The sequence below is a fragment of the Pygocentrus nattereri genome, chromosome 9, assembly GCF_015220715.1.
Source record: "Pygocentrus nattereri isolate fPygNat1 chromosome 9, fPygNat1.pri, whole genome shotgun sequence".
Lineage (NCBI taxonomy): Eukaryota > Metazoa > Chordata > Actinopteri > Characiformes > Serrasalmidae > Pygocentrus > Pygocentrus nattereri.
This window is the reverse complement of record NC_051219.1, coordinates 22,774,228-22,792,372: the sequence shown is the minus strand read 5'-3', so window position 1 is coordinate 22,792,372 and position 18,145 is coordinate 22,774,228. Positions and strand designations below refer to the sequence as shown.

Below are 18,145 nucleotides of genomic sequence, written 5' to 3'. Positions count from 1 at the left end.
ACAAATATTGTCATGTCGGTCTGTTTTAAGAAATTAGTTATATATATATATATATATATATATATATATATATATATATATATATATACAAACTATGCTAAACTCCTGCCTTCACTTGGTCCAACTGGATGGCACAAATCTGAATTCCACATACTCTAAGCTTAATCTTCTCCAAAACAGCACCCAATATTCAGAGCTTTTTGGAATCTAAAGTGTGCATGCCTCCTTTCAGAGGATCGTGGCAATATGTGTCAACATTACTCATCCCAGCACCCTTTAAACAGGACTGAAATATGACACGTTTGCTTTTATGAGCTAAACAGAACAAGTGTCCGCCCTACCAGCCCCCAAAGTCTCCTTTGAGTGAGAAAGGACAAAAACAATGGACAAACAGAAAGGAAAACTTTGATATTTTGAGTTTGGGAGACGTGATGTGACATTCATTCCCTCATTGAGGGAAACCAAAGGCTGTTTCTGGAGGCTTTAAAAAAATGTTTAAATTAGACATGACATTGACAAGTGCAATGTTGTCTTGGCTTTGAGAAAGCCAGCGGTACATGCTAATGTTAGCATTTCCATAACAAATCCTAAACATCACTCTCCATACAGTCACAGTGAAACTGCCTCGTCTACTCTGCTATAAAGGAACAGTTTGGCGAAAAATCAAATAATTTCACTTTTTTTTCACTGAACTTTCACTTTAATGCTCAGATGGTTCCGGTGTTTGAGACTGAGTTTAAGGTGAGTAGAGGTTGAAGGGGTTTTGGCCCAGGATGAATTCTCCAACGCCAATGAAGTAAACCACTTGTGCAATGCCAAAGAGCGGCGCAATGACCAGAGCCCGGCAGCCGGCACCCTTCATCAAAGCAGATGGACCTTCCTTATGAATGATCTTCCTACAGGGAGAAAAGACACATAGATGGGTTTACTTTATTTTCACTTTACTTTTTTTTCCACATTTCATAAGTCTGAAACCCCATCTCCTCCCTGTTCCTCAGCCTGCATCAGTCCTACTACAAATATGAGTGTGAATCTGGCCTTCTAGCTACTGGCAGAAGCTGCCCAGAGCTCCAGCTCTCAGTGTTTTCCCCCCTCCCCTAATTAGTCTTCCCTCATACTACCACTAGCGTGTTGAAGGCAGAGTCTGAACTCACAAACATTAAACTGAAATCTCTAAGTCTCTAATATCTAAATCCCTGTTAGTGAGTATTAATGTTATGTTTTTGTTCCGTGTACTCCTCTAGTTTATCATTTATGTTTATTATTAGTTATGTTTATTTTTAGCTCCAGAATATCAAATGTTTTTGGATCTGTATGTATGTGGAAAAAAGAACTAACAAAGAAATATTTATGAGATTATGACAGTAATGACATGAAACAATTTTAGTCACAAATATTGTCCTAAGACTTTTAAGACTCTGTTTACAATACATTAAGGTCAAACTTTAGTTAACTGCTAACCTACAATGATGTGAGACACTGTATGGGTGGAGGAAAAATATTTCCTACAAAATGTTCAATTTAAGTTACTACTACAAATATACACTCACCGGCCACTTTATTAGGACCCCCTTTTGCCTTCAGAACTGCCTTAATTCTTCATGGCATACTTTCAATAAAGTGTTGGAAACATTCCTCAGAGATTTTGTTTAATTATTTGAGTTACTGTTGCCATTCTATCATCTCGAACCAGTCTGTCCATTCTCCTCTGACCTCTTACATCAACAAGGCATTTCGTCTACACAGCAGCCGCTCACTGGATATTTTCTCTTTTTCGGACCATTCTCTGTAAACCCTAGAGATTGTTGTGCGTGAAAATCCCAGTAGAGCAGCAGTTTCTGAAATTCTCAGACCAGCCCGCCTGGCACCAACAAACACGCCACGTTTAAAGTCACTTAAATCACCGTTCTTCCCCATTCTGATGCTTGGTTTGCACTTCAGCAAGTTATCTTGACCACCACTACACGCTAAATGCATTGAGTTGCAGGCATTTGATTGGCTGATTAGCTATTTGTGTTAACAAGCAACTGAACAGGTGTACCTAATAAAGTGAGTGTATGTTACATACATATAACAGTAACATATACAGTGTAAGAGTAGGAGTGTCCAAACACACTGATATGACTGGCTTTAAGCATTTTTCAACTACTAACTTCACTGAAGTTCGAAATGAAATCTATAAATGAAATTGAAAGAATGACTGCTTTACCTGACGCAGTCCACCACTCCGCTGTAGATTTCCTCATTTGAACTTTTATTGAGTGACTGAAGCCTTGTCTTCACCACTGCAGGGAGGAAAGCTCAGTGTTAGTCATTTCACATTTCACCAGTGTTAGTGCGCTAACACAAACATGTGCACACTCACCATCACAGGGGCTGACCGCTATGGCCGCTGTGCACCCTGCCGCACAGCCTGAAGCAAATGACCAGTAAAACGGAGCGTTCTCGGTTTCCGAAGGTTTCCCCAGCTGGTTCAGGTGGGCGAAGAGCGGGAAATAAACGACAGAAAATGGGATATCTCTGAAAATAAAAACAAACATAGAGTCAAAAATGGCCTATATATACTGTCATACATATATAAGTGTACTGTGCTATGGTAAACGTAACAGCTACTATAATAGTACAGTCTGTATATATTACTATGTTATAAATTTCCAGACAATACACATTCTAAAATTATACTTTTTTGCTATATATTAGTCATCCATCCATCCATCCATTTTCTAAGCCGCTTCACCGGCAGGGTCGCGGGGGGTGCTGGAGCCTATCCCAGCAGTCTTCGGGCGGAAGGCAGGATACACCCTGGACAGGTTGCCAGTCCATTGCAGGGCAGACAGACAGACACAGTCACTCACACACTCACACCTAGGGGCAATGTAGCATGTCCAATTGGCCTGAATGCATGTCTTTGGACTGTGGAAGGAAACCAGGGAACCCGGAGGAAACCCACGCAGACACGGGGAGAACATGCAAACTCCACACAGACAGGACCCGGTCACCCAGCCGGGGAACCGAACCCAGGCCCTCCTTGCTGTGAGGCAACAGCGCTACCCTCCACGCCACCATGCCGCCCTATATTAGTCATAATTTATATTTTCATTTAGCATTTACCAGTGTCTCTTTATACAAGCGTTTTTTTGTCACTGAATCATGAATGGGCAAGATTGAACTGCTGTACACTGAATGGGTAGGACTGAACCACTGTAGATTGAATGGACAGGACTGTACTGCTGTAGGCTGAATAGGTGGGGCCAAACTGCTATAGGCTGAATAGGCAGTCTTATGTAAAAATAAGTAACAGTATTTACTTGTTACGTTTAGTCGTACCTCATGAGTGTGGCCCCAAGGCCCTGGTAGAGGCCCTGGATGCCGCGGGTCCTCAGCAGCTCCTGAGTGATTTGCATGGCTGATACTGGGCGGATGTAGGAGCAGCTCAGCATGGTACCGCCGCCACCTGTGGGTGAGGGCACCACAGCCAGGTTCCTCTGGGCCACTGTGAGGAACATATAGGGAAAATTTAAGATCTTTCAAACATCTTAAAACTATGGAGAACATTGTTCTTTAGTGGAACGTATTATATCCATAAGAATAGTTTTATGTCAAGTTACCACCTAATGGGAAATTACAGGACCATCTAGCTTTCGGCTGAACTGTTAGCTGTCCTGAAAGTGTTAATGTTTCAGCCTGATGGCTCATAAACATTGGAACTCCAATAAGCCTTTCCAATCTATTCCTCTTTTGTCAACACTTTAGTTCTCCATCTCATTCCTGCTGATATTGCCCTTTTTCTTGCTTGTTTTTTTTTAGATGGTTGTGCAATTGTTGTTAATTATGCATCTGTGAGAAATACACTATGCACTTTACCATTTAAATGCCTGGAATTACTTGTTATATTAAAAATCAATTGCTGTTTTTCTGTTCTGTAACTTATCAAAGGTGCTTTAAGATTTTTATTCAATGTTGTAAGTTTTGGGAACATCAAAAAGAGAATTAACTATTTATAGCAATTTATGGATAAATTCATGGATAAGGTCTGAAATTGGATCACCACTTGACAAAATGCAATGAATTCTACACTCAATGGTTCTTCAAGTGTATTAAAGACAATTGTTCTATATAGAAGCTTAGACTCCTAGCATTAATAGCAGAATCCTTTTTGGTGCTAATATAGAGCCAACACATTGCCACACATGCAAAGAACACTTTAATCATACCAATGGTTCTTTAAGTGTTCATGGTACTAAATAGAACTTTTGTCTTTACTAAATAAGCCTTGAGGAACCAGCTTTTTAATAATATTGATGTTGACTTTATTAGAGCTTCATTGCTGATTCTACTGCTGGTTCTACAGCTTTCTCTATCATTTTAGAACTGTCTACATTCTGGATACATCTAATATTTCTATTATTTTTATTTATAGCTTAACACTAGGATAATACTTTTGAATTATAGTGTGAATTTATTATTATTATTATTATTATGCCACAAAATCCTCACTCTACTCATACGGATCTGTTTCCTTCAGGCTCCTCCTTGTTTTGAGTTCTTGCTGTGCTGAATATGATCTTACATAAGTTCTATCTGGTTTACCTAGTAATTCCAAGCAACTGTGTTATCTGATATTTCCGAGAGTTGTCTGCGTCCTGGTTCCTCTCTGTTGCTCGTTCTGGTAACTCTGGTATTATATTTTTGTTTGATCATCAATTTAATTCCGCTAATTGTGGTATTTTCTGATTCTTCTTCCTGGTATATAGTAATGGTTATGAATTTCTCTGAGCTCATTTTGTTAGAAGCCCATTATATGACACTCTGCATCTCTCTACCTCATGTATTTATGTATTGTAAAATGTACATTCTAAAAAAGAAAGGTGCCAAAGTGTTCCTTACACAATGCCACTTTTTGGGTCCTTTAGACAACCATTTCTGTAAATAAGATAAGCAGGTGTGAATAACCTTTTTAAAGTTTAAAGAACTTCCAAATAATGTCAGACCCCTTAAATTGGTACAGAACCTTAAATTATTTGAAGGTTCTGTGGATATTTAAAAAGTTCTTCACAATCACAAATCCTTTTGACTTGTAAGGGAACCAAAAGTGTGGCACTGTTTTCTAAAGTTAATAATATGATTATCTGTGCCTTACCTAGTCTCCCTGCATCCTGAAGCTGGATCTTAAGCATCTCCATGGGTGTGGTGATGATCACTTGACACACTCCGGCTCCACAGCCCGCCAGCATCTCTTTAAACACACTCAATTTAGACCTGCAGTGAGAAGAACACCCTCAGAACCTCATTGATACATTATTCACCTAAAGACTTTTATGAGTGTTTGACAACAAGCCTGGATGCTGATCTTTGCAGTAGTAGAATATGTTTGGTCACAAATCTAGGACTTTGCAGCTGGGTCATGTATCTGGGGTTTTGCATTGTGATTGCAAGTCGTGACAGTTTTCACAGTGAGTGCAAGTCAGGACTTTGTGATGTGACCCAGAGACTGACAGGGCCATTATGTGGGGACTTTGCACTAGGTTGTAAACTGGGGATTTTGGACCACAACAGTTGAGTTTGACTGGGCCTAAAACCAAAACATACATCTCAGCAGCAAGGTTTGACTGGGCCATGAACCTTGGACTATACATCACAAAAATAGGAGCTTGGGCCATATATATGTCATGACAGTGGGGTTTGACTAGGCCACAAACCTCGAACTATATGGCACGAAAATGGGGTTTGACTTGGCCATAAATCCTGGACAATGCATCGCAAAAGTGAGGTCTGACTGGAGCATGAACCTATGACCACAGATCATGAAAGTCGGGTTTGACTTGGCCAAAAAGTTACGACAATATATTGTGCTTAGGGTTTCTTCCTGACAGCTGGGAAACTGGGAAAGCATCTTTGGATTTGACAAAGGTGTTTTATGAATACAATTATTATTATTATTATTATTATTATTATCTATTAACATCATATGTTTAATACTTAACAACCACTGAAACTCACTCTCCCCTGCTGAGCTGATGACGGAAGAAGTCGTTAGCGGCCAGTTTGATGGCCTTCTCAGGGGTCACCAGGGTCAAGTTTACTGCTGCACCTGCATAAACAAATTTATTATCTGTCAAAGTCAACCACTTACGTTCTGTTTAATTATCCCTTAATCATACCTCATTAAATAAGGGGACACATTGTTTGGAAAGTGCAGATTCTAAACATTCAATCCAGACCACATTAGTGTTACAACAGGAAATACATAGGGTGACAACATTCATTTATTTAATTTGTCAGTTATTAATTTTTCAGTGTCAGGAAAAGCAGCAGAAAATCTTTTTTTCTCAGTGATGTTATTTTTGACATTTACACATTCTTTCAGACCCATAGCACAGTTGTCTTGTCACAATGGAAGGATGGACAGAGACACCTGTGAATGTTTTCAGATCTGAAGCATTTTTTCCTCTCTCTCAAGGATGAAAGCTTAAGTGATGTTTATCTGATGGGGGCAGTTTTGGTGTCTACCAGGTCTTCCAGGTGGTTGTCAGGAATCCCATTTTCTCTAGAACTTTTAATTAGTATCTGAACTCCAGTTTTGGAAACTTTTTTTTTTTTTGAAAACTTTTGTTACTGGAAATTAAATGAATGATGGTCTCTGACTTTTGCACAGTGCTGTGTAAGTGTTGTGTTGGTTATCTAGCTATTCCAGGCAGCTGTGTTGTGTCATATTTCCTAGTTCTTGCACTTTTAATGTATTAGTATGGTTTCTCTCTGTTCCTGGTCCTGGAAATACTACTGTTATATCACTCTGTTCCTTGTTCCTGTCCTAATTCTGTACAGGTACATTTTTATTCATGAAGGCACAAAGAGTGTAAACATTCCCCCAAATGGTCAATCTGGTACATAAGGCCCCAGTACTGTGCCTTACACTAAACACTACACTCTTAAAAAGGTGGTTCTTCAAGGGCTCTTTAGTAAAGAAAGTGGTCATAAATAGAGCCATGATGATTTTTGCATGCTTCCTTAGATTGATGGAGATTGTGTTTATATGGTTCTATTTAGAATATTTTTTGACACACCAAAAGTACAATGTCAAGCTTGTAACTAAAGCAGAACCCTTTTGGGTGCTATATAGAACCACATTCAACTCATTCTCCATCAATCTGAAGAACTATTTCACCATCCATCAAAGCATGCAAATGGTTCTAAGTGCTCTTTGTTTTACATAGACCCATTCCCATTACTAAAGAACCCTTGAAGAACTGTTTTAAGAGTGTACAAATATTATAACATACACTTATTGCAGAAAAGACTTGAAAAGAAGTGTCTTTGCATAGTGAAATGGTTCTTCAGATGGTTGGAGAATTACCTGATATGGTTCTATGTAGCACCAAAAAGGGTTCTTCTATTGTTACAAGCTTTACAATATTGTTATAAGCTTGACATTGTCACAATAACAGACCTCTAACAAACCTCACTTTTTCTGCTATAAATAACCAAATACAACACATTCTCCATCAATCTGAAGAACCATTGCACCATGCAAAGAACCATTTGAGCTTGAAAGTCTTTTTTTTACATGCACATGGTTATATAAAGGACCCTTGTCTTTTCGAAAGAACTCCGGGAGAACCATCTCTTTTAAGAGTGTACATTCACTTAATCAGAGGAAAGGAGCATACCAATAAAAGTCTGGGCGGAGTCAACACAATTTAAAATACAACTGTCAGTCTGTGGAATTACTATAGTCTGTGTGGCAGAACAGCAGTAATAACTGTAGATGTTTAGACTCTTCTGAAGGTTAAACTGTGATCACTCTAACAGGTTTGAACATTTACAGTTCATAAATCCATAAGTGTTTAGAATTTACCTCCGAAAACCAAAAAGTTTTGCTGCACACAATAGTCTGACTGGGAGGTATTTATATTTATATTTTAGTATTGTATTAGAAGATAAACCCAGCTATGAGTGAGTGTCATTTAAACACACAGTGAATGTCAGGGGGCTCTTAGGCTTGACATCCTGTGTTTAAGTGCACTTTAGTTCAGAGCAAGACGTTCCTGGAGGGTGAGAGAGGTGAAAGAGGAATGATAGGTAGAAGTGTGTGTGTGTGTGTGTGTGTGTGTGTGTGTGTGTGTGTGTGTGTGTGTGTGTGTGTGTGTGTGTGTGTGTGTGTTTACCTCTGTACATCCCAAAGTATCCCTCGGAGCGGACAGTTTTAATAAGACAGTCCATCCTGAACAAAACAACATTCAGAATGTCAGAACATTCAGAATCCCAGTACACCAGAACACCAGATCGTCAAAGCATTTAAACGTTCAGAATGTTGCAACATCTGAACATTCAGAATGTCTGGACATTCAGAACACTTGAACATTTAGAATGTCAGAACACCTCAGCATTCAGAATGTCTAAACATCAGGACATTCGGAATGTCAGAACACCTCAACATTCAGAACATCAGAACACCTAAACATTCAGAACATCACAACACCTGAACATTCAGAACATCTGAACACTCAGAACATCTGATCATGAAAACATCTGAACATTCAGAACATCTGAACATTCAGAACATCTGATCATGAAAACATCTGAACATTCATAACATCTGAACATTCAGAACACCAGAACTACATACAGGACATTGTTCACACACACAAACACAAACACACACACACACACACACACACACACACACACACACATAGGTGGTAGTAAAAATTAAACAAAATTAAGCTAAATAAGATAATATGATATTTTTTTCATTTATGTTTAAGTAGATTATATTAACCACAAAGTTTGTTTTAGCAGTAAAGAATTTAATTTGATTAATCCCTACATATAAAATAAAATGAATCTCAAGATTTTTTATAGTTTTACGGTTATGTAAATGTACAGATATGTAGCGGCATTAAATAATAACATAAAACAAATCACTGCTGTTGTAATAAAACCTAATATTTCCAGAATAACTTTGCAGGAGAAGGAAAAAACATACTTTACTTATAATGTAAGTCAATGGAACCAGATTTTTTTCCAAGTCATTTTGGATTGTTTTTTTGGTCCCTTCTTCATGAAATTTACACACAACAAAAAGAACAACAGGCTTTTTCAAACTGTGTCAAAAACAAGACAAAAAATGAAAAAAAGGAGATACAAGGTTTTCTTCCTACACCAGTGAAATACTAGATAGCTGGAGTGGGCAAACCTAAAACACCCAGAAACTGAGGTGTTGCATCAGCCACTCCTCAGATAAACGGCATGGTGGGAAAACCTGTTATGCAGATTTTCTACAGCTTCAATTCAAATGTGAATCAAACCCGCGGCCTGAGCTTCAGGTCAGTTTTCTGAGCTCTGACTGTTCACTGCACTGACTTTGTACAAGTGTTAAATACAGGAGAGAGAGAGAGAAAAGTAGAGAGAGAGAGAGAGAGAGAAAGAGAGAAAGAGACAGAGTGATGTAGAGCAGAAGAACATTAGCGTACATGTTCTTGTAGACTCTCTCATTGCTGCGCTGGTTCTGCAGGCGTGTTTTGGCGAGGTCGATGGGAAACACACAGGTCACCCCCACCATCCCGGCCACCCCACCATTAATAAGCTTAGCGGGAAGACTGAGGAAGGGAAACAAAACCACACAGTGCTCAGAGACATTCACCTGGTGACCTGATTACACACCTAACTCGCTCAATACCTCAACACCTGAAGCAGGGGCGACAGGAGTTCAGCTCTTTAGCATATCAGGGGAGATGATCCACCTTTCAGTTCTCTGAACTGGATCTCATTCATTTAGTTATTGTAATAGACTCTAGAGATTTTGTTAGCTTTTCAGCTCCTCCTGATGTGAATATATATGTGTGTGTGTGTGTGTGTGTCTGTGTGTGTGTGTGTGTGTGTGTGTGTGTGTGTGTGTGTGTGTGTGTGTGTGTGTGTGTGTGTGTGTGTGTGAATATATATGTGTGTGATTTGTACACTTGTGCTGCTGTAACTCTACATTTACTTCAGGATCAGGATCACATTTCCTACAGATTTACATGAACACACCTTCTATGTGAAGTATGCAGCATACACACTTTAACCCTCCACTGAATTGGATTAATAACAATAGAACTGTTCTAATTACAGTAGAACTGAAACAATAATAGTAGATCTGTACTATTAGCAGTACAATTGAACTATAATTCAACTAATAACAGTAGGAATTGACTAATAATAGTGGAATTGGACTAAAACCAGTAGAATTGGACTACTAAAAGTATGATTGGACTAATAATAGTGGATTTGAACTAATAAGAGTAGAATTGAACTAATAACATTAGAGCTGGACTAATAATAGTGAAGTTGGACTAAAAACAGTAGACTGGGACTCATAACAGTAGAATTGGGTTGATAACAGTATAATTAGAATAAAAACAGTGAAACTGGACTATCAACAGTTGAACTGGACTAAAACAGTAGAACAAATAAATACTGTAGAACTGGAATGAAACAGTAGAACAGAAGTAAAAACTGCAGAAACTGACTGAAAATTGTAGAACTGGGTTGAAGAGTAGAACCAGACTATGGGCCTCTATCCCAATTAGGAATTAATCCTAGTCATTGACTACATTTTCCTTTGAAAGGAAAATCTCTCAAAATCTTGTGCAGTCCAAGATTAGGCTTAATTCCTGTCTAGGGAAACAACTCTGAACACTGGACTAAAAACACAGGAACTGGGCCAAAACCAGTTGAAGTACACTTAAATCAATGCAACTGGGCAGAACAGCAGAACTGGACCACAGACAGTAGAACTGGACTAATGACAGCAAAACCTAAGAACAGCAGAACTGAACTAAAGAGAGTAGATGTGGACTAAAAGTGAGAGGAATAAGAAGACCATGTCTGTACCTGATTGGTTGCTGAGCCATGGTGCTGCTGGGTGTCGGTGTGTGTCGGTGGTGGAGGGGGGGCAGTAGCAGTGTGTGTGGAAGTGGAGCGGCTTTATATAACCACATACTCCACCTCTAATAACTCCTCCCTCTCTCTCTCTTGCTCTCTCTCTCTCTCTCCCTCTCCCTTTTTCTCTCTGTCTTTCCTTGCTCGCCTGCACACACCACACATACACTGCAACCAAGATTGCGCACGCACACACACATACACTGTGTGGGAATGAATTCATACAGAAATTCTGTTCTGAAAATGCTGCAGACAGAATCAGTTAAGACATTTATAATACAATTCAATTCAGTTTATATAATATATAAATACAGTATATAATAATATATTTATATATAATTGCTAGTAAAAGGTTGGACCCCCTTTTGCCTTCAGAACTGCTTTAATTCTTTGTGGCATACTTTCAACAAGGTGTTGGAAAAATTCCTCAGAGATTTTGTTTATTTATTTGAGTTACTGTTGCCTTTCTATCATCTCAAACCAGTCTGCCCATTCTCCTCTGACCTCTTACATCAACAAGACAACAGCCACTCACTGGATATTTTCTCTATTTTCTCTGTAAATCCTAGAGATGGTTGTGTGTGAAAATCCCAGTAGATCAGCAGTTTCTGAAATACTCAGACCAGCCCATCTGGCACCAACAACCACGCAACGTTCAAAGTCACTTAAATCATCTTTCTTCCCCATTCTGATGCTCGGTTTACACTTCAGTAAGTTGTCTTGAACACCTCTACACACCTAAATGCATTGAGTTGCAGGCATTTGATTGGCTGATTGTCTATTTGTGTTAACAAGCAACTGAGCAGGTGTACCTAATAAAGTTGCTGGTGAGTGTAATGTGTGCTAAAGCTGCTCAGTTTCTTTTTTTATTATTATCTATAGTTCAAATTTTTTGGTTTTATGATTTTTTACAGTCTTCCAAGTTTACATATATACAGTATATATGAACCACATAAGTGTAAGATACAAACTCCAGTGTCCTAGATATTTATTTTGGGTAACATGATGATACGTACCAAGTCTAACTAAGTTATACTGAATTGCCCAACAGGTTCTAGAAATTAAAAGGGTAGGCGTGTGAAACTCCACAGGACTGTGTAATTATCTGGGGTAGTTATATAATATAGAAATATTGTGAAGCTGTAAAATAAACTGAATCTGGGCTGTAAGAGAATGAAGTGGTTCTTACTTTCTTACTGTGGTTCTACTGGGTTCTTGTCATTTAGTTCAGAAAAGCTGTTTGTAGTTGTGGCATCACTTTACTTATTTTACTTTAAGTTTGATTAATAATAATAATTAACAGTGTGTCATATATCTCACACACACAAACACACATACATACATGTAAAAGTAGTATGTATATATATATATATACTATTTTTACATTTTATTTATTGCCATTATCACTATTTGTATCAACAGAAATAAAGTTTATTAACTTCTATTACAATTGAAAAGTGACACATTCTGACAGGCATCTCACTATTTACTATCATTTTACTCTTCAGAATTAAAATAATTGCACACTAACTAAATCTTCTACCGACATAGTTACTATCGAAAACTCTAGCACAGGTTTGACATTTAGATTCTCTTGGTACCATCATTTTATGCAAAATAACTATCTAGTATTTTGAAGTTTGTATCTCAGACATACCTGGTTAATGCCTAGAACTTCTGTCACTGTAAGTCCTAAAGGCCCTAAAGCTCTGTGTTTATTCTGATAAACAGTGCAAAGCATGTAGCAGAAAATGCTAATCAGCACAGAGGAGCACTCTGTAAATTTAAATGCCATGTTAAGATTTACTTTGAGTTCATATCGCTGCAGTGTCGCTGTAAACACCCAAATTAAAAATGAGTTATTTCAGTGTCTGTTAAAGGTTATAGAAGATGCTCTATATGCTACACTTTTTGTGGACAGAGTATATCTAGAGTAGGCTAACTGGCTCAGCAGGAAGCTAACAGGCTAACAGGTTCTCTCATAATATCAGATTAAGTTCAAATCTTGTGCTGTAAAATTATAACATGCAAAAAAGTCAAAATTCCAAATGGATCCTAGTCTGTTTTCCCTTAAAACTGCGCTATATTCTGCTGTCATTAGAGTAGAGTAGCTATATAGGCACATAGCTAACATACTAACAGTTACCACTGTGAGAATGCTGTCAGAAAAAAGTCAAAGTATAAACGTTTCTGCAAGCCGTTAATATCTTAAAAAAGGGATTAATTAATGAGATTCGTCCAAGAGACTATACTGCAAACCAAATCACAACTTCAACAACTTAAATAATTAATTATATCTACAGTTGAAACACTTTATTGTTATGTACAAAAATAGCCTATATATATATATATATATATATATATATATATATATATATATATATATATATTCCCTTTCTATTTTTCCAGCTGTTAGTTACATTTCCCATGTTTGTGTAAAATGTTGAACAAATTAACTAAGCTTGTGTGCTCAATGCACTGCATTTTTTAAAATAAAAGTACTTGATTTTTAAAGAAAAGGAGAGAAAGTGGGAAAAAGGTGGTCTGCAAGCAAAAAAATGTAGATATAATTGTTTATAAACAGACTATTTTATTGTTGTATTTTAACAAAACACCTCATTCAACTTATTATCTCATTACAAAACTACTTGCATTAAATACAGAGTGTTGCATTTATTAAGAGCCGGTCCTTCAGTATCTCCAGCACATCTACTTAGCAGAACACATTTCAGCGGAACAGCTGAATTTGATTGTGGTGTTATCAATATGTATATTTTATGATTTTATGTATTTGTAAACGTATCATGTCTTGTTTGAATTCATTTATTCCTAGTTTACCTTGTCTGATTGTACATTCTGCATAGCAAGTCAGTATGTTTGAAAACAATTTAGCCAGCTAGCATAGCATTTAGCAGCTAGAATAAACACTAATAGATTTCTTAATTGTGACGAATGTCATAGTGAATTGGAGTCTTTCTCCCCCCAGGAGTCAGATCCATTAAACAAGCTCCATGAAAGATCCTCTGTATGTTTGTTTACATATGTTAATTTCCAAACAAAACGCTTGAGGTGTTTACAAGTGAAGTTCAACCCACACTGTGACCAGCCAGTGAGATTTTGCTTACCAAACACACAGCAGCCCTCGTCTACATACCACCTCCAGGTCACTTCACTGTATAAAATGACCCACAACAACTAGAAACAGGCTGAATAATCTCACAATACTCAACAACAGTGGCACTGTGGGACATGTTACACACACTGCCTACAATTAAGATGTGCTCTTCCAGCACTGAAGCGTGGATTTATCATTCATTACAGTTTCTACAAAAGATGGCACTAACAGTCATTAGAATGTGTGTATTATACTATATTCTTATAACTGATAAACATCTCTGCGATATACATACACATTAAAAATACAGAACAAAATTGAGATGCGTTTAATGAAAAAAACACAAATCGACTGAAATGTAAAGAGATTGTTTGTTTTTATTTTGTCAAAACATAGCAGAAATATTAGTTTTAGTTCTAAACAATATTACCTATTCTGATTTTATCACCTCCATGTGCACAGATGCATCCATAATAATAATAATAATAATAATAATAGAAAAACAATATGCTACTACTACTACTTCTAAATATAAGACAAGTAGTAAACAGAAAATATACTACTATATAGCAGTATATATTGTACTAATATAACATATATACTACTAGTAATAGCAATAATTAATATTATTAGTAGTAATAAATAAAAATACTATTATTAATAGAAATAATATTTGCTTGGATAGATAAATACTGCTCACACAGTTTCTATTTGGTTGTAATAAGTGATAACAATTATTTGTGAATTGATTAAGTAGAATTGCCATTAATTAATATGAAGGAGAGAAGCAGAACTACAAGATTGCTTGAAAGCATCACATCACATCACATTTACAGAATTTATACATGATTACTATTTTTATTACTATTTATATCTGCAGAAACAAGGTTTATTGATATCAATTACAATTGCAGAGTGAGCAAATGACGCCTTCTTACTCACAAAATTACACAATACAACTAAAATGAAATAAACACAACAACAGGAAAGGAAACTGACAGCACAGTGAGAACAGATGCTCTCTAAACTCTAAAGGCGTAGCGGCGTGATGATTAGTGGTTGTTTAATGATAAGTTATTGATCTGTGGTCTGTAGCTGTTTCAGTCTGCAGGTGTGGCTGCGGCGAAGTGTATGAACACACTCATTGCGCACAGTGTTGCACTTGCTGCAGTGGCAGCCGCGGGCGATGGGGTAAACAAAGAGTGGGTCAGCATGGGCGGGGCATCCGGGCAGCTTGACTGAACGATACTCAACAGACTGATACACGCACACTGCCTGGATCAGGAAGGCCCTCCCCATGAGGCCTCGCAGATTTGAGTCCTGACAAACACACACACACACACACACACACTTTGTTAAATTAGCATTTTTAGCCATCATTGCTTTATTCTGGGCTGTATTACAGGGAGAGAAAATAAACCAACACATTAAAAATAAAGCTGCAACGGTGACTCTTTACTGTTTATCCCAGCAGCACTGTTTGCTAATTAGAAAAAAAATGAGCTTCAAGTTAGGATTATTCAGATTTATATTACAAAATAAGCACAAAACAACAATGCATCAAATATGTTTACAGAGTGTTTACACTTCCATCTGACAGACTGCAGTATCCGTTTCCCCAGCAGCACTGGCTGATCAGGATCAGGAACCTAAAATGCAGTTTTCCAATTAAGACTCTGAAGAGATTATTAGGAAGAAAACTAATAAATGTCATATAAAAATACATTTCAAAGTAAAGACAAATTCAGATACACAACAAAACCAACAGATGCAACTAAATCACTGGTCACTCTGAGACATTAGTCCTTTCAGCAGTAAGATCATATTATAATATTTCTTTAAACATAAGGTTCTCCAAGGGTTCTTTAGTAAAAGGAATGGATTTATTTAGAACCATAAGCATTCAAAGAACCATTTGCATGCTCTTTGGAGAATGTGCTATTTATGGTTCTACATAGCACTAAAACAGATTCTGTTATTGTTACAAGCTTGACATCTTCACAATCACAGAACCCTTTTTGGTGCTGTATGGAACCACATAATACATATTCTCCATCAATCTGCGGAGATGTCTTTGCAAGGAGAAATGGTTCTTCAGATTGATGGAGAACAATATGTATGTGGTTCTATGTAGCACCAAAAAGCATTCTCCTACTGTTGTTAGCTTCCTTACAATAGAAGCTATATAGAACCATGTCCAACACATGAATGTTCATGTTTTTTAAGATAGTATGTACCACAGGCACTCCAAAGCATAACATCACTAAGGCAGACATCACTTTGTCTCCACCTGCCCTTTTAGAAAGGAGAATAATCAAAAGTAATGTAAATAACATGAACTTTGTGTTACTTTAGATCTAGAAGTGGATCCTGACTGCCTGGTTTGTTATGAGAAACTATATTCACAGCATCACATTTACCACCAACCCTTCTTTTTGTAATACAGTTCCATTTATTTTCTATGTTATACTTATTTCTGAAATGTGCCATTTAAAATTATTAATGTTATCTAGAACATCACTGCATGGCATATCAATACTATCTATGGTATATTGTTGGCATTATTATAATTAGAATCTACAGAAAGAAAACTTTATTCCGAGTGAAATAATAACACATTTATAACATACCATTATGATCAGCTCATACAAAATGAGCAAAGAGAAGCTTTTTTCTTTTGCTTTGTACCATTTTGTACACAATGTGTAAAATCTATGGTTATTAAAAAATTCTCCGCTTCTGAACTTTAAAACATCTCCATGTGGATTATATAGTGTCATTTCTTAGAATTTTTACATATAAATTAATTTTAATGTAAAAGAGTTTGTTGTTTATTTCTGATAATATTTAATATCAACAACATATAATATCAACTAAAAGCTGGTTTTGTGTTCTAAAAACAACTAAAAATCAAAAGTGATATTCTGTCAGAGTTTTTAAATGTTTATTTTCCACCCAAAACCTGAACATCAGAGAAACCAGTGCTCACAGACAAAGAGCTCACAAACTAACAGAGATTTCTCTTATCACACACTGATTCATTACACACACACACACACTGTAGCTTAACGTCTGTCCTGCTCATACGCAAGGACTTCATTATAAATAAAATATTAATCTGACATTTTTTCTCCAAAACAATTCAGGAACAGGGGGGGCGTCACTTTACACTATCAAGATCGAGTATCAGCATCTTTTTTGTAATGTTCTGTTTTTAGCCTGTTGATTATGATTGTTATGATTGTCCTAAGTTGGTTTTATTTTCATATAAACTACAAGCTTAAAAATAATGGTTTTTCAAGGGTTCTTTAGCAAAGAAAATTATTCTCTATAGAATTATGAACATTTAAAGAATCCTTTTCTTGATTAAATGGTTAGTCTTTTGTTATAAGCTTGACATCAAAACAATAGAAGAACCATTTTTAGTGCTATATAGAACCCTTTTCAAAAAGGTTCTGTATAAAATAACATACAGCACATTTTCCATCAATCTGAAGACCCATTTCAACCCTTTCATCATGCACATGGTTCTTTGAATGTTCATGATTCATTTATATGTAGTCATTTTCTTTACTAAAGAACCCTTCAAGTATATAGAAACGTTTTGAAAAGGGTTCTATGTAGCACCACAATGCCATGCTTGTAATAATAGCAGAATGCTTTTGGATGCTATATTAAACCCTTTTCAAAAAGGTTCTGTATATAACCATCTACAGCACATTCTCCATCAGTCTTTCACAATGCAAAAAAAAACCCTGAATCATGCAAAGGGCTCTTTGAGAGGTCATGGCTCTATTTATTTTATAAAGAACCCTTGAAGAACCACTATTTAGAGCATCAACTGAAAAATAGGCAGTTAAGCTAAAAGTATAGGCACTTTATATTGATTAATAGAAAATAAATAATAAATACATAAATAAATAAAAATAAAGTCAACTGTTTGTTTACCTGTGAGAAGCACATCCCGCTGCAGATGGTGGTGTTGATGACCATGCAGCGCCCGCACTCCGGCTTCTCCACATGAAGAGTAAAGTTCCTCAAGGAGCATCCCAGCAGAACCCCAGCAGCTGAGAAGAACAGCAGAATGTGAGGGAGAGCAACAAAGCCCAT

General features: G+C 36.9%; 2 protein-coding genes across 2 annotated transcripts; both read right to left on the bottom strand.

Annotated features, from left to right (window-relative positions):
- Window positions 1-393: 393 nt before the first annotated feature.
- Window positions 394-10,959, bottom strand: slc25a55b (solute carrier family 25 member 55b). Its single transcript, XM_017693362.2, has 9 exons — window positions 10,873-10,959; window positions 9,474-9,599; window positions 8,166-8,221; window positions 6,001-6,091; window positions 5,141-5,259; window positions 3,328-3,493; window positions 2,366-2,520; window positions 2,210-2,285; window positions 394-896 (listed from the first exon to the last, which is right to left on the bottom strand). The coding sequence occupies exons 1-9, from the start codon at window positions 10,890-10,892 to the stop codon at window positions 737-739; spliced, it is 969 nt and encodes a 322-aa protein (XP_017548851.1). The 5' UTR covers window positions 10,893-10,959; the 3' UTR covers window positions 394-736.
- A 3,768-nt stretch (window positions 10,960-14,727) lies between these two features.
- Window positions 14,728-18,145, bottom strand: LOC108424941 (thyrotropin subunit beta). The gene is made up of 2 exons (XM_017693267.2): window positions 17,984-18,145; window positions 14,728-15,355 (listed from the first exon to the last, which is right to left on the bottom strand). Exons 1-2 carry the CDS (start codon window positions 18,143-18,145, stop codon window positions 15,110-15,112), a joined length of 408 nt encoding a protein of 135 aa, XP_017548756.2. The 3' UTR covers window positions 14,728-15,109.

Excerpts from the sequence above, each read along its gene's own strand:
- LOC108424941 (XM_017693267.2), bottom strand. The coding sequence starts at position 18,145 with ATGGGCTTTGTTGCTCTCCCTCACATTCTGCTGTTCTTCTCAGCTGCT. Across the intron at positions 15,356-17,983 it reads GCGGGATGTGCTTCTCACAG|GACTCAAATCTGCGAGGCCT; the intron begins GTAAACAAACAG and ends TGTGTTTGTCAG.
- slc25a55b (XM_017693362.2), bottom strand. The coding sequence starts at position 10,892 with ATGGCTCAGCAACCAATCAG. Across the intron at positions 6,092-8,165 it reads ATACTTTGGGATGTACAGAG|GTGCAGCAGTAAACTTGACC; the intron begins GTAAACACACAC and ends TTGTTTATGCAG. Across the intron at positions 3,494-5,140 it reads TCAGGATGCAGGGAGACTAG|TGGCCCAGAGGAACCTGGCT; the intron begins GTAAGGCACAGA and ends TGTTCCTCACAG.